A 25,039-nucleotide genomic window follows, 5' to 3' on the forward strand; every position below is an offset into this window, starting at 1 on the left:
TGCGGAAAATGTTGGTATCCAGCATAATGTTCTTTTTCCTGCAGTCACTGATCCACAAAGCTAAAGCAGACTCCATCCTTACGATGCTCTTGTTGCGGACAGTTACAACCTTTTTGCATCCTTGTTAAAACTTATTGCTGCTGTCCTCCTTATGTTATTTTCCTCCTTCTTTATGTAACAAACCGAAGATTCATTTATTCCGTAATGGCGCCCTACAGCCGCGTAACTTCTACCTTCCTTTAGCATGTCTAGAAGTGCAACTTTTTCAGCGATGGTCAGCATCTTCCTCTGCCTTTTGGGTGTGACCGCAGGTGCCTTTGACGGTGCAGAACGTTTCGTCGACATTGTGGGTTTTGTTGGGAGAGAAAACTTGCAAACATACAGCACTTCATATTCACACTGCTAGAAATCGAAGATTTTTGTAAGTTTGGCAAGCTGACTGCATTCTGTACTGTACAGGAGACGTGGTAAAAAAAAAAAAAAAAAGACACAGGAAGGAGGAGACTGATTGACAATGGTCTACAGCCAATCAGGATGCAGAACACAATGCGTGTGTTCTCCCTGAGCCAATCGCGGTGCCGCGACCAGCCTGCCTAATGAGGACGCAGAACACAATGCGCTATAAAAAAATAGCATGCAAAATTGCACTAAAAAAATCTGCGAAACTGCGAGGCCATGAAAAGTGAACCGCGTTATAGCGAGGGATCACTGTACACAATTATAAGATGTATTTTTGGTCTATGAATAATAAAAATGATGTGTATATTCAAAGCTTTCCTACTAATATTTAGCATAGTAAAACTTACCCAAAAACTCTTAAAATTTGCCTTGGATGAATGTAGTGTGATACACTGATACAGCTATAGAACACAGATGACCTATTCTAGGTACAATTTGTTTGTCAGAAAAACCTATTCAGTACCTGGTTGGTTGGTTGATTGGCTCTTTAACAGGTGTAGTGATGCTCAGAGGCCAGTTTGTGTGATAATTGTGGAGGAAAAAATGATTTTAAGTCAAAGTGTCTGAGGCTGTTTGTGGAAATATAGTCATGAAATTGGCAGATTAAAATAACAGGCTTTAATTCGAGGCTTCAAAGACACACGCAATAGTCAAAATCAGAACAGCAGTCACAAATGTGATATGCGGTACAGAGTGATTGTCATGGTAACGTCTGATATGGGAAAATATCAGACCAGAAATCAGCCAATCGTTTTCTGTCTATTGACTTGTTCGCAGATCCGGGCACTCAATCTGTGAGGTTTTAGCAACGTGCTTAGCAACTCAGGCGACCGATCTGATGCAGAAGCAAACCAGAAGTGACATTCTGCCACGTAATCTTTTGTTTGCTTTTTGCTGTGACCAAATCAGTTGTTCCCCAACACTATTTTAGATTACATCATGTGACCTTCGATTCTAGGGTTCGTTAAGGTGGATGAGGCAGACACTGATCCATGGGTGCAAGCAACTGAAGATTTTTAACTGAATATTTTCTGTGAGTGGATGCCCGAGCGCCGTAGGCATGAGGTCTCCTAGGGAAGTCTGGGGCATGTACCCCTGGGACATGTTTTAAAAATGCTGCAATTTGGTGCCTTCTGAGAGCACTTTGGTCAGTTTTTCTTGGTTTAAAACACAGTAGTATTTGAGTCTTATACTGGAACAAAATATGGCTCAAGTCTTAATTTCATTTATTTGTATTTTCTATCTTGTATGTTTTCTCTGTAATAAGTTTCCACAAATGGACTGAAGAGTCCACTTTGACTGACCAAGGCTTTCGACTTGGTCAGATTGATGAAGACGATGTAGAGTGGCATTTGCTGTTCTTGACACTTCTCCTGCAGCTGGCGTATTGAAAAGATCATGCCCAAGGTAGACCTCCCGGGTCGAAAGCCGCACTGGAACTCTGGGTAAACACACAACGCCAAGGTCTGTAGATGCACTAAGGCAACACAGGCGAAGGCCTTCCCAACAGGGAGATGCCTCTATAATTACTGCGGCCACTTCTGTCTCCTTTGTTCTTATACAAGGTGACAATGCTTGCATCTCGCATGTCCTGGGGAATGTGTCCCTGTTCCCAGCAGATCAATCAATCAATCAATCAATCAATCAATCAACATTTATTTATAAAGCACTTTACAGCACCGACTGGTGTCCAAAGTGCTTAACATTAAAAACACAAATTCACAAAAATAAAACACATATAGAATACAATTTTAAAACAACACATAAAAAAGAACATAAAAATAACAGAACAGCAGAGGCAGAAAAGACTGTGCAAGTGTTTTAGCAGCACAGATTTCCCACTCTTTAAGACTTCTGATGAGATGTCGTCAATCCCTGGGGCCTTCCCACTACCAAGGCAGTCAATGGCATTTCCAAGCTCTTCCATGGTTGGTGGCATGCCTAGCTCTTCCATGACCGGCAGATCTGTGATGTCCTCGAGGGCTGTGACTGTGACAATGTTCTGGGATGCGTACAGCTCGAGATAGTACTCAACCCAGCGCTGAAGCTGCTTCCACTGGTCTGTGATGTCTTCACCTGTCTTTGACTTGAGTGGGGCAGACTTGGAGGCGGATGGGCCTGTTGTCTTCTTGATGCCCTCATACATGCCTCTTGCATCCCCAGTGTGGGCAGCTGTCTGTATACTGGTGCAGAGTTCAGCACTGCCTTGTAGGTTAGTAGGGCTCTCCTCTTGGCCTCAGTCACAGGCTCCATTTCCTCCCAGTGGGCCTCATACCAGTCTGCGTTTTTGTGCTCCTTTTTCACATAGGCGTTGATGGCTGAGTTGTACACAGCATCTTGGAGGTGGGACCACTTTCGCTTTATCTTAATTTTCCCCCGCTAAAACCCTAAAGAGCATACGTCTGTGAGTATTATTTACCTTTTTTATGTTAAACCGACCTGTTATGGTCTTCTGAAACAGTTGACAGATGTATTTTAGAACTTAAAAAGGGGAACAATGCTAACGTGTTAGCATGTCTATGGCATTTTCAATGTTAAAGTTAGCATTAAGCAGTTGCAGCTGTCATCACGTTCGGGTGCATTTGTTTTCTGTATAATAAGTGTTTGTTGTCGTAAAAGAGTCAAATGTATTACAAATTGTAATATTTTTAAATTTATTTTTGTTTATATATTAATAATCTAATGATTATTATATACAATTTTAGAGAAAGAGACAAAAAGAACCTGAATAGAAACACAACAGAAAATATAAAACCAACTAACAATGAACATACATAAATAAATAAATAAATACATACATACAGAAATAAGTGTTTCCTGTGAACACCTAGTGACTCTCACACCTCCACTTCATCTCTGTCTTATTTAAGTTTAATGACAGTTTGTTTCAGTCAAACCATATTTTCAGTTTGTTAATTTCTTCAGTGATTTTCTCCAGAACTTTCTGCCAAACTAGAAAACTGCTGCATCCTAGTAAGAGCAGAATACTACTGGAATGAATTTGAATAAGGAAAGTTGTTTTTTTTTCTCTCTCACTAAATGGATGCTGCACTCACTGCAGTTTATTGTCTGGAATAGTCCCAGATTACATTTCAGAGCTTCTAGAATTCAAACATTTTCATGCAGGTGGTGTTGGGGGGTAATTTTGGGTTTCAGCTTTTTTTGTGAATTGTGAGTCACGTTTGTGTGGATTAAAGTTACTAACTGGGACTCCTGTCTTGTTGGTAGAAAGAAACGAGAATCGTCCTCCGTTCTGTTCACACAGCTCCAAACGCTGCGCGGCTCTCTGACGAGTCAAGTTAGAACGATAGAATCCAGTTGGAATTAATAACTTCAAAGTGAAACACCGTTTTATTTTTATTTATGTCCAGAGATCAAGGATACAGTGACCAATTTCATATTTATTTACTTTAAGACTCAATGAAATACACAGAAAACCTGCAAAGCCTACTTTTAGTACAAAATTCACGAGGTATTGATAAGGGAATCGATAAGGAATCACATCGATAAAATCTTATCAATACCCATCCCTACTCACCTTTTGATGTATCTTCAGTGAGGGCTTCTTACAACTGGCTGATGAACTGCTGCGTTTTCTCTGAGCTGCCAACACAGCGGGTGTTAATATGTGGGTGACCCCTCTTCTTGGAGTGTTGCAGCTTCCTAAAATCCTAAAGAAGCTACATAGCTTCAGCCTTGAACTTTTGCACTCAGCTATATGTTTTTTTTCCAGTCTATTCAGTATTTTATATATTTTCCTTTTTTTGTTTGATTTTATCGATTCATTCATTTATTTTCTGTTACTGCATGAGTTTGCTGATTTAAATGAATAAAATAAATCAAAATCAAATCAAAGTGTGAGTGTGTGATTTTATTTAGTAACTGCAATGTAAGTAAAAAAGAGGGATGGCAAAAGAAAGTGAAAACACTTATTTCCATTGTGGTCCATTTAAAAATTAAATGACAAAATAGAAGTAAAATTAAAATAATAATAACAGTGTATGTATGATAATAAGAACCTAAACAATTTATAAATACATTAAGACAGTAAATTAACATAAAAAATGTGTAATTAACAGCAAATAAAAAGGTTGAGTTCTTCTAAAAACTGTTGAGGTCAAATGTTTTAAAAACATTCTGGACTCGCACACGATTCCAACTCATTATAGAAACTTTTCTGAATTTATTATCATCCTTGAAAAATGTCAGCTACCTATTTTATGAACACAGCCCAATCTAGAGCCCGTGGATCCCCACGGACAACACGCTAGTTGTGCTTTTACGCAACAAACCCCTGTTTAGTGTTTCTTATTCTGGAAAAAATAATTTCCTCCAGGATAAATAAAGCTGATCTTTATCTTTACTACTGGTATTCATCCTAATTAACAGACACACAGTGGTACAAATCTAATTTTTCATGTTTCCCAGCTGACCTTTATTTACAATTTTTTTTAAAAATACAGGAATAACATAAAAAACATCTGAAAGTTGTTTCAAAGTCACAGGTTTGTTTTTAGCATTGAAGAACACAAACCTGCCAAATGCGTCAGTAAACAGCCTCGTCCATGTTGTCGTCACTGTCGCCGCCAAAGTCCTCACCGTTATCAAAGTATGACATGATGTAGTCTGTTTCCTGAAAAACACATTGATAACTTCATAATTACAACAACATGACTTTACTCAGTTTGTCTGAAAAACTGTTGTCAGGAAAGATGACTTTAAGCTTGCTTTCAGCTTGTTTTCATTTTGGAATATAGTACGTGCCATGGGATTAATATACATACTGTTGGATTAAACTGGACAGTGTTTGGTACTTTCCCGGAGTAAGTGAGGTCATACCGGACTTTTCCATTACAAATGGGGAGGCCCATGGAATGAACTCAGTGGTGAAGACGATGGAATATGTCTAAGAATGATTCTAAAAATGACAAGTATGATTAAATGAAGTATTAATGTGTTAAAAATTAAGAGTTGATTAGAAAAAGTATGTTACAAATAAGTGAAATGAATGATTATATGAGTTGTTTTTCATAAAGAGTGCAGAGTTAGAGAAAAAAGGAAGTGAAGAAGTTGTTTTTCATAAAGAGTGCAGTCAGAGAGAAAAAGGAAGTGAAGTGATGTTGCAACAAGGCCAGAAAAGCTGATGATAACCAACTGATCAAATGATTAAAATATGAAAATGAATAATAAGGAATGAAAATGTTTGTATATGATCATATGAATTGTTTTTATGTGAAAGAGAGTTGTAATGAAATGATTGAATATGATTGATGTGATTCTAAAGACATGATTTAGAAAAACGAATTCTCAGAAAAGCTGAAGTGTTAACAGAAAAGAGGAACTTGAGAAATAAGTTACTGGCAAAGGGCCGCATGGCTTCCAGTAAGGGAAGGAGAAGGGAGGAGGTTTTGAGTCACCAGCGCCCCAAGAGTCCAGCTCATATATAAACTGTGAAACACCAGGAAACTGTTGTGTGGGCCGCTGAAGAGGAGGTACTGCTGGCCCACCACCACCAGATGGCGCCCTGCTTGGAGTGCGGGCTTCAAGCACGAGAGGGCGCCGGAGCCACTGGGAGTGACAGCTGTCACTCATCCTCAGCACCAGCTGTCACTCATTCATCTCATCACCATCACCATAAAGGCCGGACTGCAACTCCACCTCCTCCCCGAGAAATCAGCTACCATTCAGGTAACTTTCTCTGCTGACTCAAAACATTGAGTATTAATCTGAACTTTTTTGCAGCCGTTTTCCTGGTGTGTCCTTATCTGTGGGATTGGCGTTTGGTGTGATCTGCGACGGCTTCGCCTCACACCCCAAACCAGATAAGTGGTGAAACAGGAGCTGCACGAGTGTGTGATTGGAGGTGCTCCCTCCTAACTAAACACTGACTGTGGGATTACTGAGTGTGCGAACTCACACTCATCAGGACTGTCTCTGTTTTCTGCCAGCAGTACCGGGTCTGACTGCTGAAGACAGCGGCCACCTGGGGCGCAGGGCTTGGCGGCTCCGGTGTTCTTCAGCTCCGTTGGTGGTGGAAGCTGTGTGGGGATCCGGCTCTTCTCTCGCCAGGCGTCTTCTATCGTCGAGCCTGCCCACACGTCACCTGGTGTATGATTGACAGTCCACCATATTGTTATTGTCTGTACGTCGTTGTGCGATTCACAACATTAAATTGTTACTTTTGGCTTATCCATTGTCCGTTCATTAACGCCCCCTGTTGTGGGTCCATGTCACGACACTTTCACAACAGAAACGGGGTTATTCTTCCAGGGAGAGGTGCTGTTGTCACTTCTCCCCTGCTACGAGGAGATCACAAGACTTGACCATCTTGTGAGCAGAAATTGGAATCGTGGAGTGAGAGGATTGGAGCCATAAGAGATCATTTGAGAGAGTTTTCAACTCCCACTCAGGCCGTCCAGTCACGGAGTAGCAGAGCATTGGAGAATAATCACTGGCCTTAAGTCTGAGTGGGGAAGTTTCAACGTTTTCTCTCTCAAGGAACATCACATCATACCAGAATGGATTAGATCAACTTTTGGTTGATTGAAGAAGGAATAAACTCTTATGTGGATTAATTTCCGGAAGGATTACAACATCACACAAGGATCGTGGTCAGCTAACGACTAATAGCTGATGAAGAGGAAATCAAGTTCATCGAGCTGGGGACTTTAACCTCAAAAACCTCCTTCCCTCACTCCTAGAAAAATTGTTAAGAAATCAATCCAGTCCAGTCAAACTAAGATCAGATAGTATTATTGAATCAAAACAAAAATCTCTGCCAATTATTATTCTAATTATACTTGAATTACTGTTGTGAAATTATCATCATATAACCTATTTTGATTATGTTGTCGGCACTTGCAAAACCTGCAATAAATTTCCAAGCATGCAGTTAAAGTGTTAAGGCTCGGACATTGGATTTATTGATGCTTCTTAAGGTGTAAAAGTTAAAGTTTATTGGGTGTACAACATCAAAAAGTGCTCTAAAAGGTTAGTCTGGTTTTTAATGAAATTAACGCATCCTGGGGACTCGCTGTACGAGTCACTAAATTCAAAATCTAGCAACATTCCAAGAGCCCTGATCCATAAGAGGAGAGCTGCTGTTAACGGGCGTGGCCGGCTCGCATCCTGGTTCCAGAGAAGGCTATTTGACCGGGGTGCGAGATCAGCGTCAGCGGGGTGGACGTCCGGATGGAGGCAGTGAGCGGCTAGACGAATCTCCTCGCCACCAGCTTGAACAGCCTTTGTGCAGCCCTGCCGGGTAATACCCGTGGAGACACGAAGGTCGGACCCCAGAGACGGAGAACTGGTTTTAGTACACAAACACACTCATCGGAGGGTGAGCGTGTGCCGTGTGTCTAAAAGAATAACGGGATCTGACACTGTCAACATAAACAATTACACAACCATCAAGCTTATCGTGGTTATACCGAACATCGGGTGAGCCTGAAGGTGCTGACGCCCAAAGTGATGACAAAAAAATCCTCCTAGGGTATCCACCGCATCCACCATGAAGACCCCTAGAAACTGATGGGCACCGCCACATTGAATGAGGGCGCCGCCATTTTGAATGGTCACATGATTTGATGGAAAATAGGGTGGGGGAAGAATGTTCCATTTCAATTTATTTCATTTATATAGCACCAAATCACAACAAAGATGCCTCAAGGTGTTTCACAGGAGAAAGGTCTAACCTTACCAACCCCCAGAGCAAGAACACAGGCGACAGTGGTAAGAAAAAACTCCCTCTAATGATTTGAGGAAGAAACCTCAAGCAGACCAGACTCAAAGGGGTGACCCTCTGTTTGGGCCATTCTAACAGTTACAAGGTTTTTACGAAGTTTTACAAACAGTGATGATAGTGCGTCATGGAAAAAAGAAACTGAAAATTTTGGCAAGGGCCAAAGGCCTGAAGCCCCTGGCCTGTGGTCTGATGTTCTCCCCCAGAAAAAATTGAGATCTCAGATGCATCCTGGTGGATTTTCAGGTCTATTTACCCACCACAATCTCTAAAAAATGTAATATGAACTCAATCAGATAAGATTTAGAGGTCCCCCAGAGTGACACGTTTCTCTCCCTCCACTGGCAAGACAACGTCACCCTAATGGGAGAAGACTCTGATGCCATTATTTTTCTTTTACAGTAACATGTGATGGCTTCTAATCACAAAAAGTGGTGGTTGATTGGTCACCCAGAGGAGAACATCACTGGAATTACTGGATTACTACATTGCTTGTATGGGGAAAATTGTTGCTTTGTGGGGGACCCTAAACAATGTCCCATTACAATAAACTTTGGCACAGATCTTTTATTTTATTAGCGGAACAAGAACAACATAATGGACTCTCTATCGTTACCAAATTTCATCTGAAGGCGGAGCTGTGATTGGACATTATGCGTGCGCGATCAGAACCTGAGGACAAGTGGACCTTGACATTATTCTCTGGGTGGCCATCTGTACCTGAGGACTAGTGGAACTTAAAAATGATGTCTGGCTGTCGATCTGAGGGAGGGTGGGTGTACCCTTTCCTTGGCTGGCAATCCATGGCAATCACAATCCATGTGGGAGCTTTTTTTTGTTGTGGACCTTTTATTTGGAAATCTTTACACTGGGTGAGTGAAATGTTTTTTCCATCTTTTGCTCTGTGTTCCTTTCAAGTGAGCTTTCAATAAAAGTAAAACATTTTTTACTTTGAGAGAATCTGTGTGTGTGTGTGTGTGTGTGTGTGTGTGTGTGTGTGTGTGTGTGTGTGTGTGTGGCTCAGCTGATTTATTGCACTGTTATCACAGATCTGATCACATTTGTTTGATCAACCATAAATGCAGAGTATTATAAAGGACCCCGACGTAGATGGACGTCTGGCTGAATTTGAACAATATATAATCAGTATTGAGTTTAAAGAGTCTCTAAAGTGTCATGAAACTGTCAATCTCTGTAAGGAACCTTTAAAAAGAGAATTAATGTTGAATAATCCCTTAAAAAAAGCTGACATGGGGGTTCAAACAGCACAGCCATTTTACAATCCCTGATTTTTTGTACTGTTGCTCATTTTGGACTGCCTGCCTGTGTACTGACTCCCACTAATGTTTCAAGAAACGCCTTAAAACTACAGAGCTGTGTTTCTGCTTCCTGCATTTGTGTCCACCCTGCGTTGCCAGTCATACCTGATAATTGGTGGCTTGCAAACCGAGACAGTGCATTACCGCCACTAACTGTTAGATCGATAGATCGATCTGGCCAACTATGGACGCGGACGCTTTCCAGCGGGCGGTACGCCACAGCCAGCAGCTAGCTCAACAAGAGGACCGCCCTGAACTCTGGTATCACTGAACTCGCTAAGCGGTAGGACTCCTTCATGGCCTCTGTGAGCTCTCAGATGGAGTAACTTCTGTCTACCATGAAGCATCAGGCTACGACCAGCACGGTTCCCGCCGTCCCATCACTTCTGGAACCATCAGCTGCCCTACTGGCTCCAGTACCTGTTTCTGATGTTTGTAATCAACTCTCCTGGCCTGAGCGGTTCTCCGGAGAGTCGGGGGATGTTAAGCCCTTCATCACTCAGTGTGAGTTACATTTCAAGTTAATGTCACCAATGTTTCCGTCTGAAAAGGCGAAGATAGCATTCGTGATCACTCACCTGACTGGCCCAGGTAGCAGCATGGGCCACGGCTGAGTGGAGCCGCAAGTCGCCATCTTGCTCCTCCCTCGCAGCCTTTACTAACTCTTTGCAGCAGGTATTCCAGCACACCTCTCCTGGGCGCAAGGCAGCGTTCAATGTTGAAGCTCAAGCAAGGCAATCGCCGGGTAGCTGATTACGCCATTGACTTTTGGATTCTGGACACGAAGAGCGAATGGAAGGGCATGTGCTTTTCCGCAGTTGATTTGCCGGCAAGCCTTGATGACGTCATCGCGCTGGCGATCCATACCGATCGCCACCTCGCAGACTGACCACACTGAGACAGCCACCATCTCCCTCCTCGAGCCGCTTCCTGGTTTGACCAATCGGCTGCCTCCAGCCGTCCCGAGGACCACATCTCCTCCTCTGCGGCCAACAAACCAGTGCAAGTGGGACAGGCTCGTTTCTCCAACAAAGAACGAGAGCACCGCCGTGTGGAAGGACTTTGTTTTTACTGTAGACAATCAGGTCATTTAATCACACTCTGTCTGATCAGGGGTGCCCCAGTGCAGCCGAGAGCGGTATTGCGGGTGAGTCAGAGCACAATCACTTCCACCTCTGCTAATGTGTTAGCAGGGTTTAACTCTAATAATACCACACTGTTCTGCCTTGTGTTTGTTGATTCTGGAGCTGACTCTAATCTCATGTTTTCCTCTCTCGCCAGGTCCCTCCATCTTAAATTGTACCGGCTTTCACGCCCCCTGGTGGTACATGTCCTTGATGGTAGTGATCTGGGTCAGATTGTGTACCACACTCAGTCAGTGCATATGACTATTCCAGATAATCATTCTGAGGATATCAGTTTGTTTTCACAGCATGTCTTTTTCCTGGTTCTCTCCCTCAGCCCCAACCAGTCTCAGCAGAAGACTGCCCCTCCCTGAGCCTGGTTCTGCTGGAGGTTTCTTCCTGTTAAAAGGGAGTTTTTCCTTCCCACTGTAGCCAAGCGCTTGCTCACAGGGGGTCGTTTTGACCGTTGGGGTTTTACATAATTATTGTATGGCCTTGCCTTACAATATAAAGCGCCTTGGGGAAACTGTTTGTTGTGATTTGGCGCTATATAAAAAAAATTGATTGATTGATTTGGTGAGGGTTCGCTCCAGTGATGAGTGGAAGACCGCTTTTAGTACCCCAACCGGCCACTATGAGTACCCAGTAATGCTGTTCGGTCTAACAAATGCACCGGCCGTTTTCCAGAACTTAGTGAACAATGTTTTAAGGGAGTATCTCAAGTGTGTTTTTGTTTATCTGGATGACATACTCATTTTCTTGCCAGATATGGAGACTCACACGCAGCAGATCTGTGCCGTTAGAGACATTGCTACATAACGACCTTTAAGTGAACGCAGAGAAATGTGAATTTCACCAATCCACGTTGTCCTTTTTGGGTTTTGTGATTTCAGAGGGAGAGATCCAAAAGGATCCAGCAAAAATTGCTGTGGTCCATGACTGGGAGGTTCCCAGTTGCCAGGGGGATGTCCAGAGGTAACATTTACCGTAAGTTTATTGGCAACTTTAGTTCCATTTCGGCTCCCCTACATGACCTCACCTCCTCACTCCGGTCCTTTGTTTGAACCTCAGAGTGTGAAGCTGCTTTTCGGAACCGAAAGCGTCATTTCACTACGGTCCCCATGCTGCTCCTTCTTGACCCTGCCCGGCAGTTCATGGTTGAAGAAGACGCTTCTGACATTGGTGTCGGGGCCGTTCTCTCTCAGGTCAAGGCCTGTGAAAATAAAATACATCCATGTGCTTTCCTGTCCAAAAAACTCTCAGCTGCCGAATGTAATTACAACATTGGAGCCCGCGAGCTGCTGGTGGTAAAAGTGGCCTTGGATGAGTGGCACCATTGGTTGGAGGGGGCACAGGTGCCATTCCTAGCCTGGACTGATCATAAGAACCTAGTGTATCTCCGCACGGCTAAGCGGCTTAACCCTCTGGGGTCCGAGGGCATTTTTTGGACAGTTCACTCGCCTGGCATAAATATTTTATTATTGCTGTTAACAGCTCTCCCTGCATCCCACAATCACGTTTTATGTCTCTTTTTTTCAGGACAACCTGTGCTTTCATAATATATATGCTTTTGTTGCGTTTTATAAGAGTAATAAAGGTTCACAATCAAAAATAAGGAAGGAAAAAGTAAAGGGGAAAATAATTTTCCACACACATTTATTCAAAACAATCAATCAATCAATCAATTTTATTTATATAGCGCCAAATCACAACAAACAGTTGCCCAGAGGCGCTTTATATTGTAAGGCAAGGCCATACAATAATTACGTAAAAGCCCCAACGGTCAAAACGACCCCCTGTGAGCAAGCACTTGGCGACAGTGGGAAGGAAAAACTCCCTTTTAAGAAACCTCCAGCAGAACCAGGCTCAGGGAGGGGCAGTCTTCTGCTGGGACTGGTTGGGGCTGAGGGAGAGAACCAGGAAAAAGACATGCTGTGGAGGGGAGCAGAGATCGATCACTAATGATTAAATGCAGAGTGGTGCATACAGAGCAAAAAGAGAAAGAAACAGTGCATCATGGGAACCCCCCAGCAGTCTAAGTCTAAAGCAGCATAACTAAGGGATGGTTCAGGGTCACCTGATCCAGCCCTAACTATAAGCTTTAGCAAAAAGGAAAGTTTTAAGCCTAATCTTAAAAGTAGAGAGGGTGTCTGTCTCCCTGATCTGAATTGGGAGCTGGTTCCACAGGAGAGGAGCCTGAAAGCTGAAGGCTCTGCCTCCCATTCTACTCTTACAAACCCTAGGAACTACAAGTAAGCCTGCAGTCTGAGAGCCAAGCGCTCTATTGGGGTGATATGGTACTATGAGGTCCCTAAGATAAGATGGGACCTGATTATTCAAAACCTTATAAGTAAGAAGAAGAATTTTAAATTCTATTCTAGAATTAACAGGAAGCCAATGAAGAGAGGCCAATATGGGTGGGATATGCTCTCTCCTTCTAGTCCCCGTCAGTACTCTAGCTGCAGCATTTTGAATTAACTGAAGGCTTTTCAGGGAACTTTTAGGACAACCTGATAATAATGAATTACAATAGTCCAGCCTAGAGGAAACAACTGCATGAATTAGTTTTTCAGCATCACTCTGAGACAAGACCTTTCTAATTTTAGAGATATTGCGTAAATGCAAAAAAGCAGTCCTACATATTTGTTTAATATGCGCTTTGAATGACATATCCTGATCAAAAATGACTCCAAGATTTCTCACAGTATTACTAGAGGTCAGGGTAATGCCATCCAGAGTAAGGATCTGGTTAGACACCATGTTTCTAAGATTAGTGGGGCCAAGTACAATAACTTCAGTTTTATCTGAGTTTAAAAGCAGGAAATTAGAGGTCATCCATGTCTTATGTCTGTAAGACAATCCTGCAGTTTAACTAATTGGTGTGTGTCCTCTGGCTTCATGGATAGATAAAGCTGGGTATCATCTGCGTAACAATGAAAATTTAAGCAATGCCGTCTAATAATACTGCCTAAGGGAAGCATGTATAAAGTGAATAAAATTGGTCCTAGCACAGAACCTTGTGGAACTCCATAATTAACCTTAGTCTGTGAAGAAGATTCCCCATTTACATGAACAAATTGTAATCTATTAGATAAATATGATTCAAACCACCGCAGCGCAGTGCCTTTAATACCTATGGCATGCTCTAATCTCTGTAATAAAATTTTATGGTCAACAGTATAAAAAGCTGCACTAAGGTCTAACAGGACGAGCACAGAGATAAGTCCACTGTCTGAGGCCATAAGACGTTCATTTGTAACCTTCACTAATGCTGTTACTGTACTATGATGAATTCTGAAACCTGACTGAAACTTTTCAAATAGACCATTCCTCTGCAGACGATCAGTTAGCTGTTTTACAACTACCCTTTCAAGAATTTTTGAGAAAAAAGGAAGGTTGGAGATTGGTCTATAATTAGCTAAGATAGCTGGGTCAAATGATGGCTTTTTAAGTAATGGTTTAATTACTGCCACCTTAAAAGCCTGTGGTACATAGCCAACTAATAAAGATAGATTGATCATATTTAAGATCGAAGCATTAATTAATGGTAGGGCTTCCTTGAGCAGCCTGGTAGGAATGGGGTCTAATAGACATGTTGATGGTTTGGAGGAAGTAACTAATTAAAATAACTCAGACAGAACAATCGGAGAGAAAGAGTCTAACCAAATACCAGCATTACTGAAAGCAGTCGAACATAAAGATATGTCTTTGGGATGGTTATGAATAATTTTTTCTCTAATAGTTAAAATTTTGTTAGCAAAGAAAGTCATGAAGTCATTACTAGTTAAAGTTAAAGGAATACTCGGCTCAATAGAGCTCTGACTCTTTGTCAGCCTGGCTACAGTGCTGAAAAGAAACCTGGGGTTGTTCTTATTTTCTTCAATTAGTGATGAGTAGTAAGATGTCCTAGCTTTACGGAGGGCTTTTTTATAGAGCAACAGACTCTTTTTCCAGGAGTGAAGATCTTCTAAATTAGTGAGACGCCATTTCCTCTCCAATTTACGGGTTATCTGCTTTAAGCTGCGAGTTTGTGAGTTATACCATGGAGTCAGGCACTTCTGATTTAAAGCTCTCTTTTTCAGAGGAGCTACAGCATCCAAAGTTGTCTTCAATGAGGATGTAAAACTATTGACGAGATACTCTATCTCACTTACAGAGTTTAGGTAGCTACTCTGCACTGTGTTGGTATATGGCATTAGAGAACATAAAGAAGGAATCATATCCTTAAACCTAGTTACAGCGCTTTCTGAAAGACTTCTAGTGTAATGAAACTTATTCCCCACTGCTGGGTAGTCCATCAGAGTAAATGTAAATGTTATTAAGAAATGATTAGACAGAAGGGAGTTTTCAGGGAATACTGTTAAGTCTTCAATTTCCATACCATAAGTCAGAACAAGATCTAAGATATGATTAAAGTGGTGGGTGGACTCATTTACATTTTGAGCAAAGCCAATTGAGTCTAATAATAGATTAAATGCAGTGTTGAGGCTGTCATTCTCAGCATCTGTGTGGATGTTAAAATCGTCCACTATAATTATCTTATCTGAGCTAAGCACTAAGTCAGACAAAATGTTGTGAAAGTGTTGGAACACGGACCCACAACAGGGGGCGCAATGAACGGACAATGGAGAAAGTAAATAACAAGTTTTACTGTTGTGAAAATGCACAACCAATACAACAATTGACAATTTGGGTTTACACCGAATTCCACTGGTGTCGTGTGGGCAGGCTCGAAGGTAGGAGACGTCCGTCCAAGTCGAGCCGGAACCACCCAGATTTCCCCTGCCACCGAACCCTGGAAATACTGGAACCGCCAAGTCCCGAATTCCCAGGTGGCCACTGCCTCCGCTCGTCGGATCCGGTACTGCTGGCAAGAGAACAAACACACAGGTGTGGATGCGGCTGCACCCAGTACACAGAGAGGGAAGAAGCTGACTCCACCTCACGTCAATACTGCAGAAAGGTGAGTACTTCTCCAAGCAATTTAGCTCACAATAATCAGCTGTCCTGCAAAGGTTGCAAATGGGTGACAGCTGTCACCCAGGCTACTCCCATTAGGCGGCAGCGCCCTCTGGTGCCTGGAGCCCGCACTCCAGGCAGGGCGCCCTCTGGTGGTGGTGGGCCAGCAGTACCTCCTCTTCAGCGGCCCACACAACACAAAAGGTCTGAAAATTCACAGAGAAACTCACAGTAACGACCAGGTGGACGATAGATAATAACAAATAAAACTGTTTTTTGGGACTTCCAATTTGGATGGACAAGACTAAGAGTCAAGCTTTCAAATGAATTAAAGCTCTGTCTGGGTTTTTGATTAATTAATAAGCTGGAATGGAAGATTGCTGCTAATCCTCCGCCTCGGCCCGTGCTACGAGCATTCTGGCAGTTAGTGTGACTCGGGGTGTTGACTCATTTAAACTAACATATTCATCCTGCTGTAACCAGGTTTCTGTAAGGCAGAATAAATCAATATGTTGATCAATTATTATATCATTTACTAACAGGGACTTAGAAGAGAGAGACCTAATGTTTAATAGACCACATTTAACTGTTTTAGTCTGTGGTGCAGTTGAAGGCGCTATATTATTTTTTCTTTTTAAATTTTTATGCTTAAATAGATTTTTGCTGGTTATTGGTGGTCTGGGAGCAGGCACCGTCTCTACGGGGATGGGGTAGTGAGGGGATGGCAGGGGGAGAGAAGCTGCAGAGAGGTGTGTAAGACTACAATGTAATGACAGCCATCTCCCCAGTGCCTTTACCTGACATGCAGCCCCATATCAACTCTGCTTCCTGGTCCCAACCCTGGATAGTCACGGTTTGGAGGATTTAAGAAAATTGGCCAGATTTCTAGAAATAAGAGCTGCTCCATCCAAAGTGGGATGGATGCCGTCTCTCCTAACAAGACCAGGTTTTCCCCAGAAGCTTTGCCAATTATCTATGAAGCCCACCTCATTTCAATCCATCAAAACACACAGCAAACTATAATAAACAACTGTTTTGACACTTTATAAAGGTAATTTGAGGTCTTGTGTGAAAGACTGTACAACAAAAAGGCTCAAACAATAAACACAAATGCACATTTTGAACAATATATACAAAATGGTCAATGCGTTTTTTTGTCTTCATGGTAAAAGCAACAGAGTTATCCAGTAACATTCACATGCAAACTAGTGGAGCAATCCTGATAGTTACACACTCTTTGTTTGAGCATGTGAGATTGTCATCAGAGGCTCTCTGTCTGCTCCGTCTGCTTTCAGGGCACATTTGGGTCCCAATAGTATGTACTCATTGGAGCACCCAGGGGGCTCTTCAAACGGGCCCACTTGTAACATATCACTCCTGAAAATGATCTTCCCTACGATTGGATTTTGGAAAACCATGTGACGGTGAACCAATTCCGATTGGACACTCACATTGCGCACGTCATCACACAGCTTCTATGAGGAGTACAAAGATTGCCGATGGCTGGCTCGAACGTCCACGGAGTTAACTTTTCAGCAAAAAAAAGTAAGTTTCTATCTCATATCATTAAAAAGTTATTTATAATTTAGTAAAGCTTGGTCTTAGCCGTCGTATGCAACGGTGTTGGCCCCAGAGGGTTAATGCGCGCCAGGCCCGGTGGGCAATATTCTTTAGCCGGTTTAATATTGTGCTCTCATATCGTCCCGGGTCGAAAAATGGGAAGCCTGAAGCGCTGTCCCATCAGGGGGACTCTATGGACGCTGTCTCCAGCCCTGAAACCATCCTTCCAGAAACCTGTTTTGTGTCAACTCTAACTTGGGACATCAAGTCTAAGATAAAGTTGGTAGTGAGTGATACGCCTAATCCTCCAGAATGCCCGAGGGACAAATTAGTCATTCTTGCATCGTTGAGGGGTGAAGTTATTCGTTGGGGTCACAATAGTTATTTTTCCTGTCATCCCGGTATCCAGAGAACCATGTTTGTGCTTAAATAACGATTCTGGTGGCCACAAATATTAGCTGACATTACTGAATATGTTAATGCTTGTTCCATCTGTGCAATGCACAAAACATCCACACGTCCACCTGCAGGTACTCCATTACCATTACCTATTCCAGTGCAGCCATGAACTCAGCCACATGGGGTGTGCAGCCAGTACATTCTGAGTGCCGGTCCCAAGCCCAGATAAATGAGGAGGGTTGCATCAGGAAGGGCATCTGGCATAAAACAAGCCAACCCAACTATGCAGACTAAGAATCGAATTTCCATTCTGGATCGGTCGAGGCCTGGGTTAACAACGTTCGCCACTGGTGCTGTTGCCCAACATGGTGCTGGTGGAAATTGGGCTATAGCTGGGCGAAGACGATGAAGAAGAGGACGAGAATGTTTCCACAAACAGCGGGAGAAGAAGAAAACTAGAAGGGTGGAAATGACAGTGGGGACTTTGAATGTTGGTAGCATGACTGGTAAAGGGAGAGAGCTGGCTGATATGATGGAGAGGAGAAAGGTAGACCATTGTTTGCGCAAGAGACCAAGTGGAAGGGAAGTAAGAGCTGGAGCATCGGTGGTTGTACCATGGTGAGGACAGGAAGAGAAATGGTGTCGGGGTCATTTTAAAGGAAAAGTATGTTAAAAGTGTGTTGGAGGTTAAGCGAGTGTCTGACAGGGTGATGAGTGTGAAGTTGGAAATTGAAGGGGTGACGATGAATATCATCAATGCATATGCCCCACAGGTTGGTTGTGAGATGAAAGAGAAAGAATATTTCTGGAGTGTGTCAGATGAGGTGGTGAAGAGGGTGCCCAAGCATGAAAGAGTGGTGATAGGAGCAGACTTCAATGGGCATGTTGGTGAAGGGAACAGAGGTGATGAGGAAGTAATGGGTAGATATGGTATCAAGGATAGGAAAGGGGAAGGACAGATGGGAGTTGATTTTGCAAAAAGGATGGAAATGGCTGTGGTGAATACCTACTTTAAGAAAAGGGAGGAGCACAGGGTGACATATAAGAGTGGAGGAAGGTACACAGGTGGACTACATTCTTTATAGGAGATGCAAGCTAAAAGAAATCACAGACTGTAAGGTGGTGGCAGGAGAGAGTGTCGTTAGACAGCATAGGATGGTTGTTTGTAGGATGACTTTAGAGGTAAAGAAGAAGAAGAGAGTGAGAGCTCAACAAAGGATCAGATGGTGGAAGCTGAAGGAGGAAGACTGTTGTGTGAAATTTAGCAAGCAGGTGAGAGAAGCACTGGTTGGAGGGGAAGCAATATTGGACAACTGGAAAAGTACTGCAGATGTGGTGAGGGAGACAGACAGGACAGTACTGGGTATGACATCTGGACAGTGGAAGGAAGACAAGGAGACTTGGTGGTGGAATGAAGAGGTCCAGGAAAGCATAAGGAGAAAGAGGTTGGTGAAAAAGTTTTGGGATAGTCGGAGAGATGAAGAAAGTAGACAGGAGTACAAGGAGATGCGGCATAAGGCAAAAAGAGAAGTGGCAAAAGCGAAGGAAAAGGCATATTGCGAGTTGTACAAGAAGAAGTTGAATAGTAAGAAAGGAGAAAAGGACTTGTACCGATTGGCCAGACAAAGGGACAGCGTTGGAAAGGATGTGCAGCAGGTTAGGGTGGTAAAAGATGCAGATGGTAATGTGCTGACAAGTGAGGAGTGTGTGCTGAGAAGGCGGAGGGAACATTTTGAAGAGGTGATGAATGAAGAAAATAAGCAAGAGAAAAGGCTGGATGATGTGATGAGAGTAAATCAGGAAGTACAAGAGATTAGTACAACCCCTGGCAATAATTATGGAATCACCGGCCTCGGAGGATGTTCATTCAGTTGTTTAATTTTGTAGGAAAAAAGCAGATCACAGACATGACACAAAACTAAAGTCATTTCAAATGGAAACTTTCTGGCTTTAAGAAACACTATAAGAAATCAAGAAAAAAAGATTGTGGCAGTCAGTAACGGTTACTTTTTTAGACCAAGCAGAGGGAAAAAAATATGGAATCACTCAATTCTGAGGAATAAATTATGGAATCACCCTGTAAATTTTCATCCCCAAAACTAATACCTGCATCAAATCAGATCTGCTCATTAGTCTGCATCTAAAAAGGAGTGATCACACCTTGGAGAGCTGTTGCACCAAGTGGACTGACATGAATCATGGCTCCAACACGAGAGATGTCAATTGAAACAAAGGAGAGGATTATCAAACTCTTAAAAGAGGGTAAATCATCACGCAGTGTTGCAAAAGATGTTGGTTGTTCACAGTCAGCTGTGTCTAAACTCTGGACCAAATACAAACAACATGGGAAGGTTGTTACAGGCAAACATACTGGTAGACCAAGGAAGACATCAAAGCGTCAAGACAGAAAACTTAAAGCACTATGTCTCAAAAATCGAAAATGCACAACAAAACAAATGAGGAACGAATGGGAGGAAACTGGAGTCAACGTCTGTGACCGAACTGTAAGAAACCACCTAAAGGAAATGGGATTTACATACAGAAAAGCTAAACGAAAGCCATCATTAACACCTAAACAGAAAAAAACAAGGTTACAATGGGCTAAGGAAAAGCAATCGTGGACTGTGGATGACTGGATGAAAGTCATATTCAGTGATGAATCTCGAATCTGCATTGGGCAAGGTGATGATGCTGGAACTTTTGTTTGGTGCCGTTCCAATGAGATTTATAAAGATGACTGCCTGAAGAGAACATGTCAATTTCCACAGTCATTGATGATATGGGGCTGCATGTCAGGTAAAGGCACTGGGGAGATGGCTGTCATTACATCATCAATAAATGCACAAGTTTACGTTGATATTTTGGACACTTTTCTTATCCCATCAATTGAAAGGATGTTTGGGGATGATGAAATAACGCATCTAGCCATAGAGCAAAAACTGTGAAAACATTCCTTGCAAAAAGACACATAGGGTCAATGTCATGGCCTGCAAATAGTCCGGATCTTAATCCAATTGAAAATCTTTGGTGGAAGTTGAAGAAAATGGTCCATGACAAGGCTCCAACCTGCAAAGCTGATCTGGCAACAGCAATCAGAGAAAGGTGGAGCCAGATTGATGAAGAGTACTGTTTGTCACTCATTAAGTCCATGCCTCAGAGACTGCAAGCTGTTATAAAAGCCAGAGGTGGTGCAACAAAATACTAGTGATGTGTTGCAGCGTTCTTTTGTTTTTCATGATTCCATAATTTTTTCCTCAGAATTGAGTGATTCCATATTTTTTCCCTCTGCTTGGTCTAAAAAAGTAACCGTTACTGACTGCCACAATTTTTTTTTCCTGATTTCTTATAGTGTTTCTTAAAGCCAGAAAGTTGCCATTTGAAATGACTTTAGTTTTGTGTCATGTCTGTGATCTGCTTTTTTTCTACAAAATTAAACAACTGAATGAACATCCTCCGAGGCCGGTGATTCCACAATTTTTGCCAGGGGTTGTAGGTGTGGATAGACATCTCACCGCCTGGACCATCGACTACCTCACTGACTGCCGGCAGTACGTGCGGCTGCGCGGATTCAGTCTGAGGTGGTAAGGTGCAGCACCGGGGCCCCCCAGGGCAGTGTCCTCTCGTCTTTCTCTTCACCCTCTACACCTCGGACTTCACCTAGAACACAGACAGCTGCCATCTCCAGAAGTTCTCTGATGACTCTGCCATTGTGGGTCGTGTGTCTGAGGGGAATGAGCTGGAGTACCGGTCAGTCATCACAGACTTTGTGGACTGGTGTGAGCACAACCACTTTTGTCTCAACACCAATTCAATTCAATTTTTTTTTTTTATATAGCGCCAAATCACAACAAACAGTTGCCCCAAGGCGCTTTATATTGTAAGGCAAGGCCATACAATAATTATGTAAAACCCCCCACCAGTAAGACGAAGGAGATGGTGATCGACTTCAGGAGGAAACCACCACCTCACCCACCGGTGAACATCCGGGGGGAGAACATAAAGACTGTGGACAGTTTCAAATACCTGGGTGTTCACCTCAACAACAAACTGGACTGGACTCACAACACTGATGCCCTGTACAAGAAAAGACAGAGTCGCATCCACCTCCTGAGGAGACTGAGATTCTTTGGAGTGAGCTTAAGACGTTCTAAGACTCTGTTGTAGCCTCTGCTCTCCTCTATGCTGTCGTCTGTTGAGCCCCAGGCAGCACAGAGCGGGAGAGAAAGAGACTGAATAAGCTGGTCAGGAAGTCCAGCTCTGTCCTGGGCTGTCCTCTGGACTCTCTGGAGGAGGTGGCTGAGAGGAGGGTGTTAGCCAAGTTCAAATCCATCATGGACAACTCCTCTCACCCTCTGCACCGGACTGTAGTGGAGCTGAGCATATATATATATATATATATATATATATATATATATATATATATATATTCTATTTCTACCTCATTTTCTTATTTTATTATACTGTTACAAGTATTATTATTATTGCTTATCCTTGCACATGCTGTTTGATGCACATTTTCCTCTACTCGCACCCATCTTGTGTGTTTTTAAGAGCTGACATAACGTGAATTTCTCCTCTGTGAGATCAATAAAGTGTTATCTTATCTTAGTAAGGAAGAAGTGAGGGCTGCTATGAAGAGGATGAAGAGTGGAAAGGCAGTTGGTCCAAATGACATTCCAGTCGAGGCATGGAAATGTCTACGAGAGATGGCAGTAGTGTTTCTAACCAGATTGTTTAATAAAATCTTGGAAAGTGAGAGGATGCCTGAGGAGTGGAGCCAAAGTGTGCTGGTTCCTATTTTCAAGAACAAGGGTGATGTGCAGAGCTGCAGTAACTACAGAGGCATAAAGTTGATCAGCCACAGCATGAAGTTATGGGAAAGAGTAGCAGAAGCTTGGCTTAGAAAACAGGTGAAGATCTGTGAGCAGCAGTATGGTTTCATGCCGAGAAAGAGCACTACAGATGCAATGTTTGCTCTGAGAATACTGTTGGAGAAGTACAGAGAAGGCCAGAAAGAGTTACATTGTGTCTTTGTGGACTTAGAAAAAGCTTACGATAGGGTGCCAAGAGAAGAGCTGTGGTATTGTATGAGGAAGTCTGGAGTGGCAGACAAGTACACTAGGGTAGTGCAGGACATGTACAAGAATAGTGTGACAGCGGTGAGATGCGCAGTCGGAATGACAGACTCATTCAAGGTGGAGGTGGGATTACACCAAGGATCAGCTCTGAGTCCTTTCTTGTTTGCAGTGGTGATGGACAGGTTGACGGATGAGATCAGACAGGAGTCCCCATAGACTATGATGTTTGCAGATGACATTGTGATCTGTAGTGAGAGTAGAGAGCAAGTTGAGTCTAGTCTGGAGAGGTGGAGATATGCTTTGGAGAGAAGGGGAATGAAAGTCAGTAGATGCAAGACTGAGTACATGTGTGTGAATGGGAGGGAGCCCAGTGGCAGAGTTTTAGTGCCACCGTCAAGAGTGCAGGCAGGGTGGAGTGGGTGGAGAAAGGTGGCAGGAGTGATTTGTGACCGAAGAATATCAGCAAGAGTGAAGGGGAAAGTTTACAAGACAGTAGTAAGACCAGCTATGTTGTACGGCTTAGAGACAGTGGCACTAACAAAAGACCGGAGGCGGAGCTGGAGATGGCAGAGCTGAAGATGTTGAGATTCTCTTTGGGAATGACGAGACTGAACAAGATTAGGAAAGAACATATCAGAGGGACAGCTCAGGTGGGGCAGTTTGGAGACAGAGTCAGAGAGGCGAGATTGAGATGGTTTGGACATGTGCAGAGGAGGGACCCAGGGTATATAGGGAGAAGGATGCTGAGGATGGAGCCACCAGGCAGGAGGAGAAGAGGGAGGCCAAAGAGGAGGTTTATGGATGTGCTGAGGGAGGACATGCAGGTGGTTGGTGTGACAGAGGAAGACACAGAGGACAGGGTGAGATGGAAACTATTGATCTCCTGTGGCAACCCCTAACGGGAAGAGCCGAAAGACAAAGAAGAAGGATTCCAGTGCAGCCATGGTCACACATCTCAGTTGATTTTGTAACAAGATTGCCACCCTCTAAGGGCTTTTCTGTAATTATGACTATTGTCGATAGATGGTCTAAGATGGTTAATTTTCTTCCCCTGTCTGGTTTACCTTCTGCTAAGAATACTCCTGTTGCTTTACTTAACCATGTCTTCAGGTTACACGGTTTGCCTCAAGATATTGTGTCTGACCGGGGTCCACAATTCGTCTCGCAGTTCTGGTGGGAGTTCTGCCGTCTCCTTGGGGTCACATCCAGCCTTATGTCAGGATATCATCCCCAATCAAATGGACAAACCAAATGCCTTGATCAGGAATTAGAGAAAGGACTCCGGATCCTTGCTTCGCAGTTTCCGTTTTCCTGGTCTTCACAGCTACCGTGGAATGAACTTGCCCATAACAGTCTCCCCACTTCAGCTTCTGGTTACTCCCCTTTTCAGGTTGTGCTTGGTCAACAACCATCTCTGTTTTCCCCTACAGATCAACGATCACCTGTTCCCTCGGCCCTTGGACTCATTATGCGGCGTCGACGAACCTGGGAGCGGGCCCGAAGAACTTTATTGAGTCTTCTAAAAGCTACAGGAAAGCAGCTGATCGCAGGAGAACCTCAATGCAGTCCTATGTTCCGGGACAACTGGTCTGGCTGTCTACACGTCACCTGTCACTGCGCAGGGTTCCCAAAAAGATGGCTCCTAGGTTCGATGGCCCGTTCCCCATTGCTAAAATCATTAATCCTGTTTCTGTCCATCTCCACCTTCCAAGATCCATGAAGATACATCCCACTTTCCATGTAAGCCAGCTGAAACCTGCCAAGATGAGTCCTTTGTGCCCTCCTTCCAGCTCGCCCGCCCGGTGCGTGGATGGGGGTCCTGTCTTCATGGTGCGATTCTCGGTGGAGGGGCTGTGGCGTCCAATATTTGGTGGATTGGGAAGACTTTGGCCCTGAGGAGTGGTTCTGGATTCCGTCCCGGTTCATTTTGGACCCTGGGCTCATCCATTCGTTCCATGCTTCGCAACCCTCTGCTCCTGGGCTGTTGGGGGTCGGCCCTTGAGGGGGCGGGTACTGTCAGAATCTGCATTTGAGGTGGTATGTGTTCTGTTTTATCTATTTTATTGTATTTTGTTTGCTGTGGTGTCGATCTGTTGATCTGCTTGTTTTTCTGCTTGGGTTTTCTCTGTCCTGCTCTTTCTTGTTTCTCTCTCTCTCTCTCTCTCAACTCTTGGTGGTGGGTGTTCCTCCCTGTCTGGCCACACCCTGGTTCTGGGAGCTTCTCCACACACCTGTTCTTGATTTGCAGTTAATCACCTGGGTGCTTTATAAGCCTCACAGTTTGCCTTTGCCTCTCGCCAAATCAATGCAGCTTGTGCCTTCCTTCCAGCTCTGCTCTGTGTCTTTTGCCTTGCTTTGATTGCTTCATCGTGTTTTTTGATTACCTGCCTGTGTACCTCG

General features: G+C 43.4%; 2 protein-coding genes across 2 annotated transcripts in view; one reads left to right on the plus strand and one right to left on the minus strand.

Annotated features, from left to right (window-relative positions):
• The window catches only part of bnipl (BCL2 interacting protein like), a 95,151-nt gene extending 92,226 nt beyond the window's left edge, over positions 1–2,925 (plus strand). The window contains exon 11 of the mRNA XM_034173726.1: positions 2,768–2,925. The gene's annotated coding sequence lies outside the window, so the exon portion shown is untranslated. The remainder of the gene's footprint in view (positions 1–2,767) is intronic.
• Positions 2,926–4,965: 2,040 nt separating this feature from the next.
• polr3glb (polymerase (RNA) III (DNA directed) polypeptide G like b) overlaps positions 4,966–25,039 on the minus strand; it is a 123,531-nt gene continuing 103,457 nt past the window's right edge. Inside the window, exon 7 of the mRNA XM_034173729.1 lies at positions 4,966–5,092. Within this exon, the coding sequence (XP_034029620.1) occupies positions 5,006–5,092 (87 nt within the window). The 3' untranslated portion in view covers positions 4,966–5,005. The remainder of the gene's footprint in view (positions 5,093–25,039) is intronic.

Source organism: Thalassophryne amazonica, chromosome 7, assembly GCF_902500255.1.
Source record: "Thalassophryne amazonica chromosome 7, fThaAma1.1, whole genome shotgun sequence".
NCBI lineage: Eukaryota > Metazoa > Chordata > Actinopteri > Batrachoidiformes > Batrachoididae > Thalassophryne > Thalassophryne amazonica.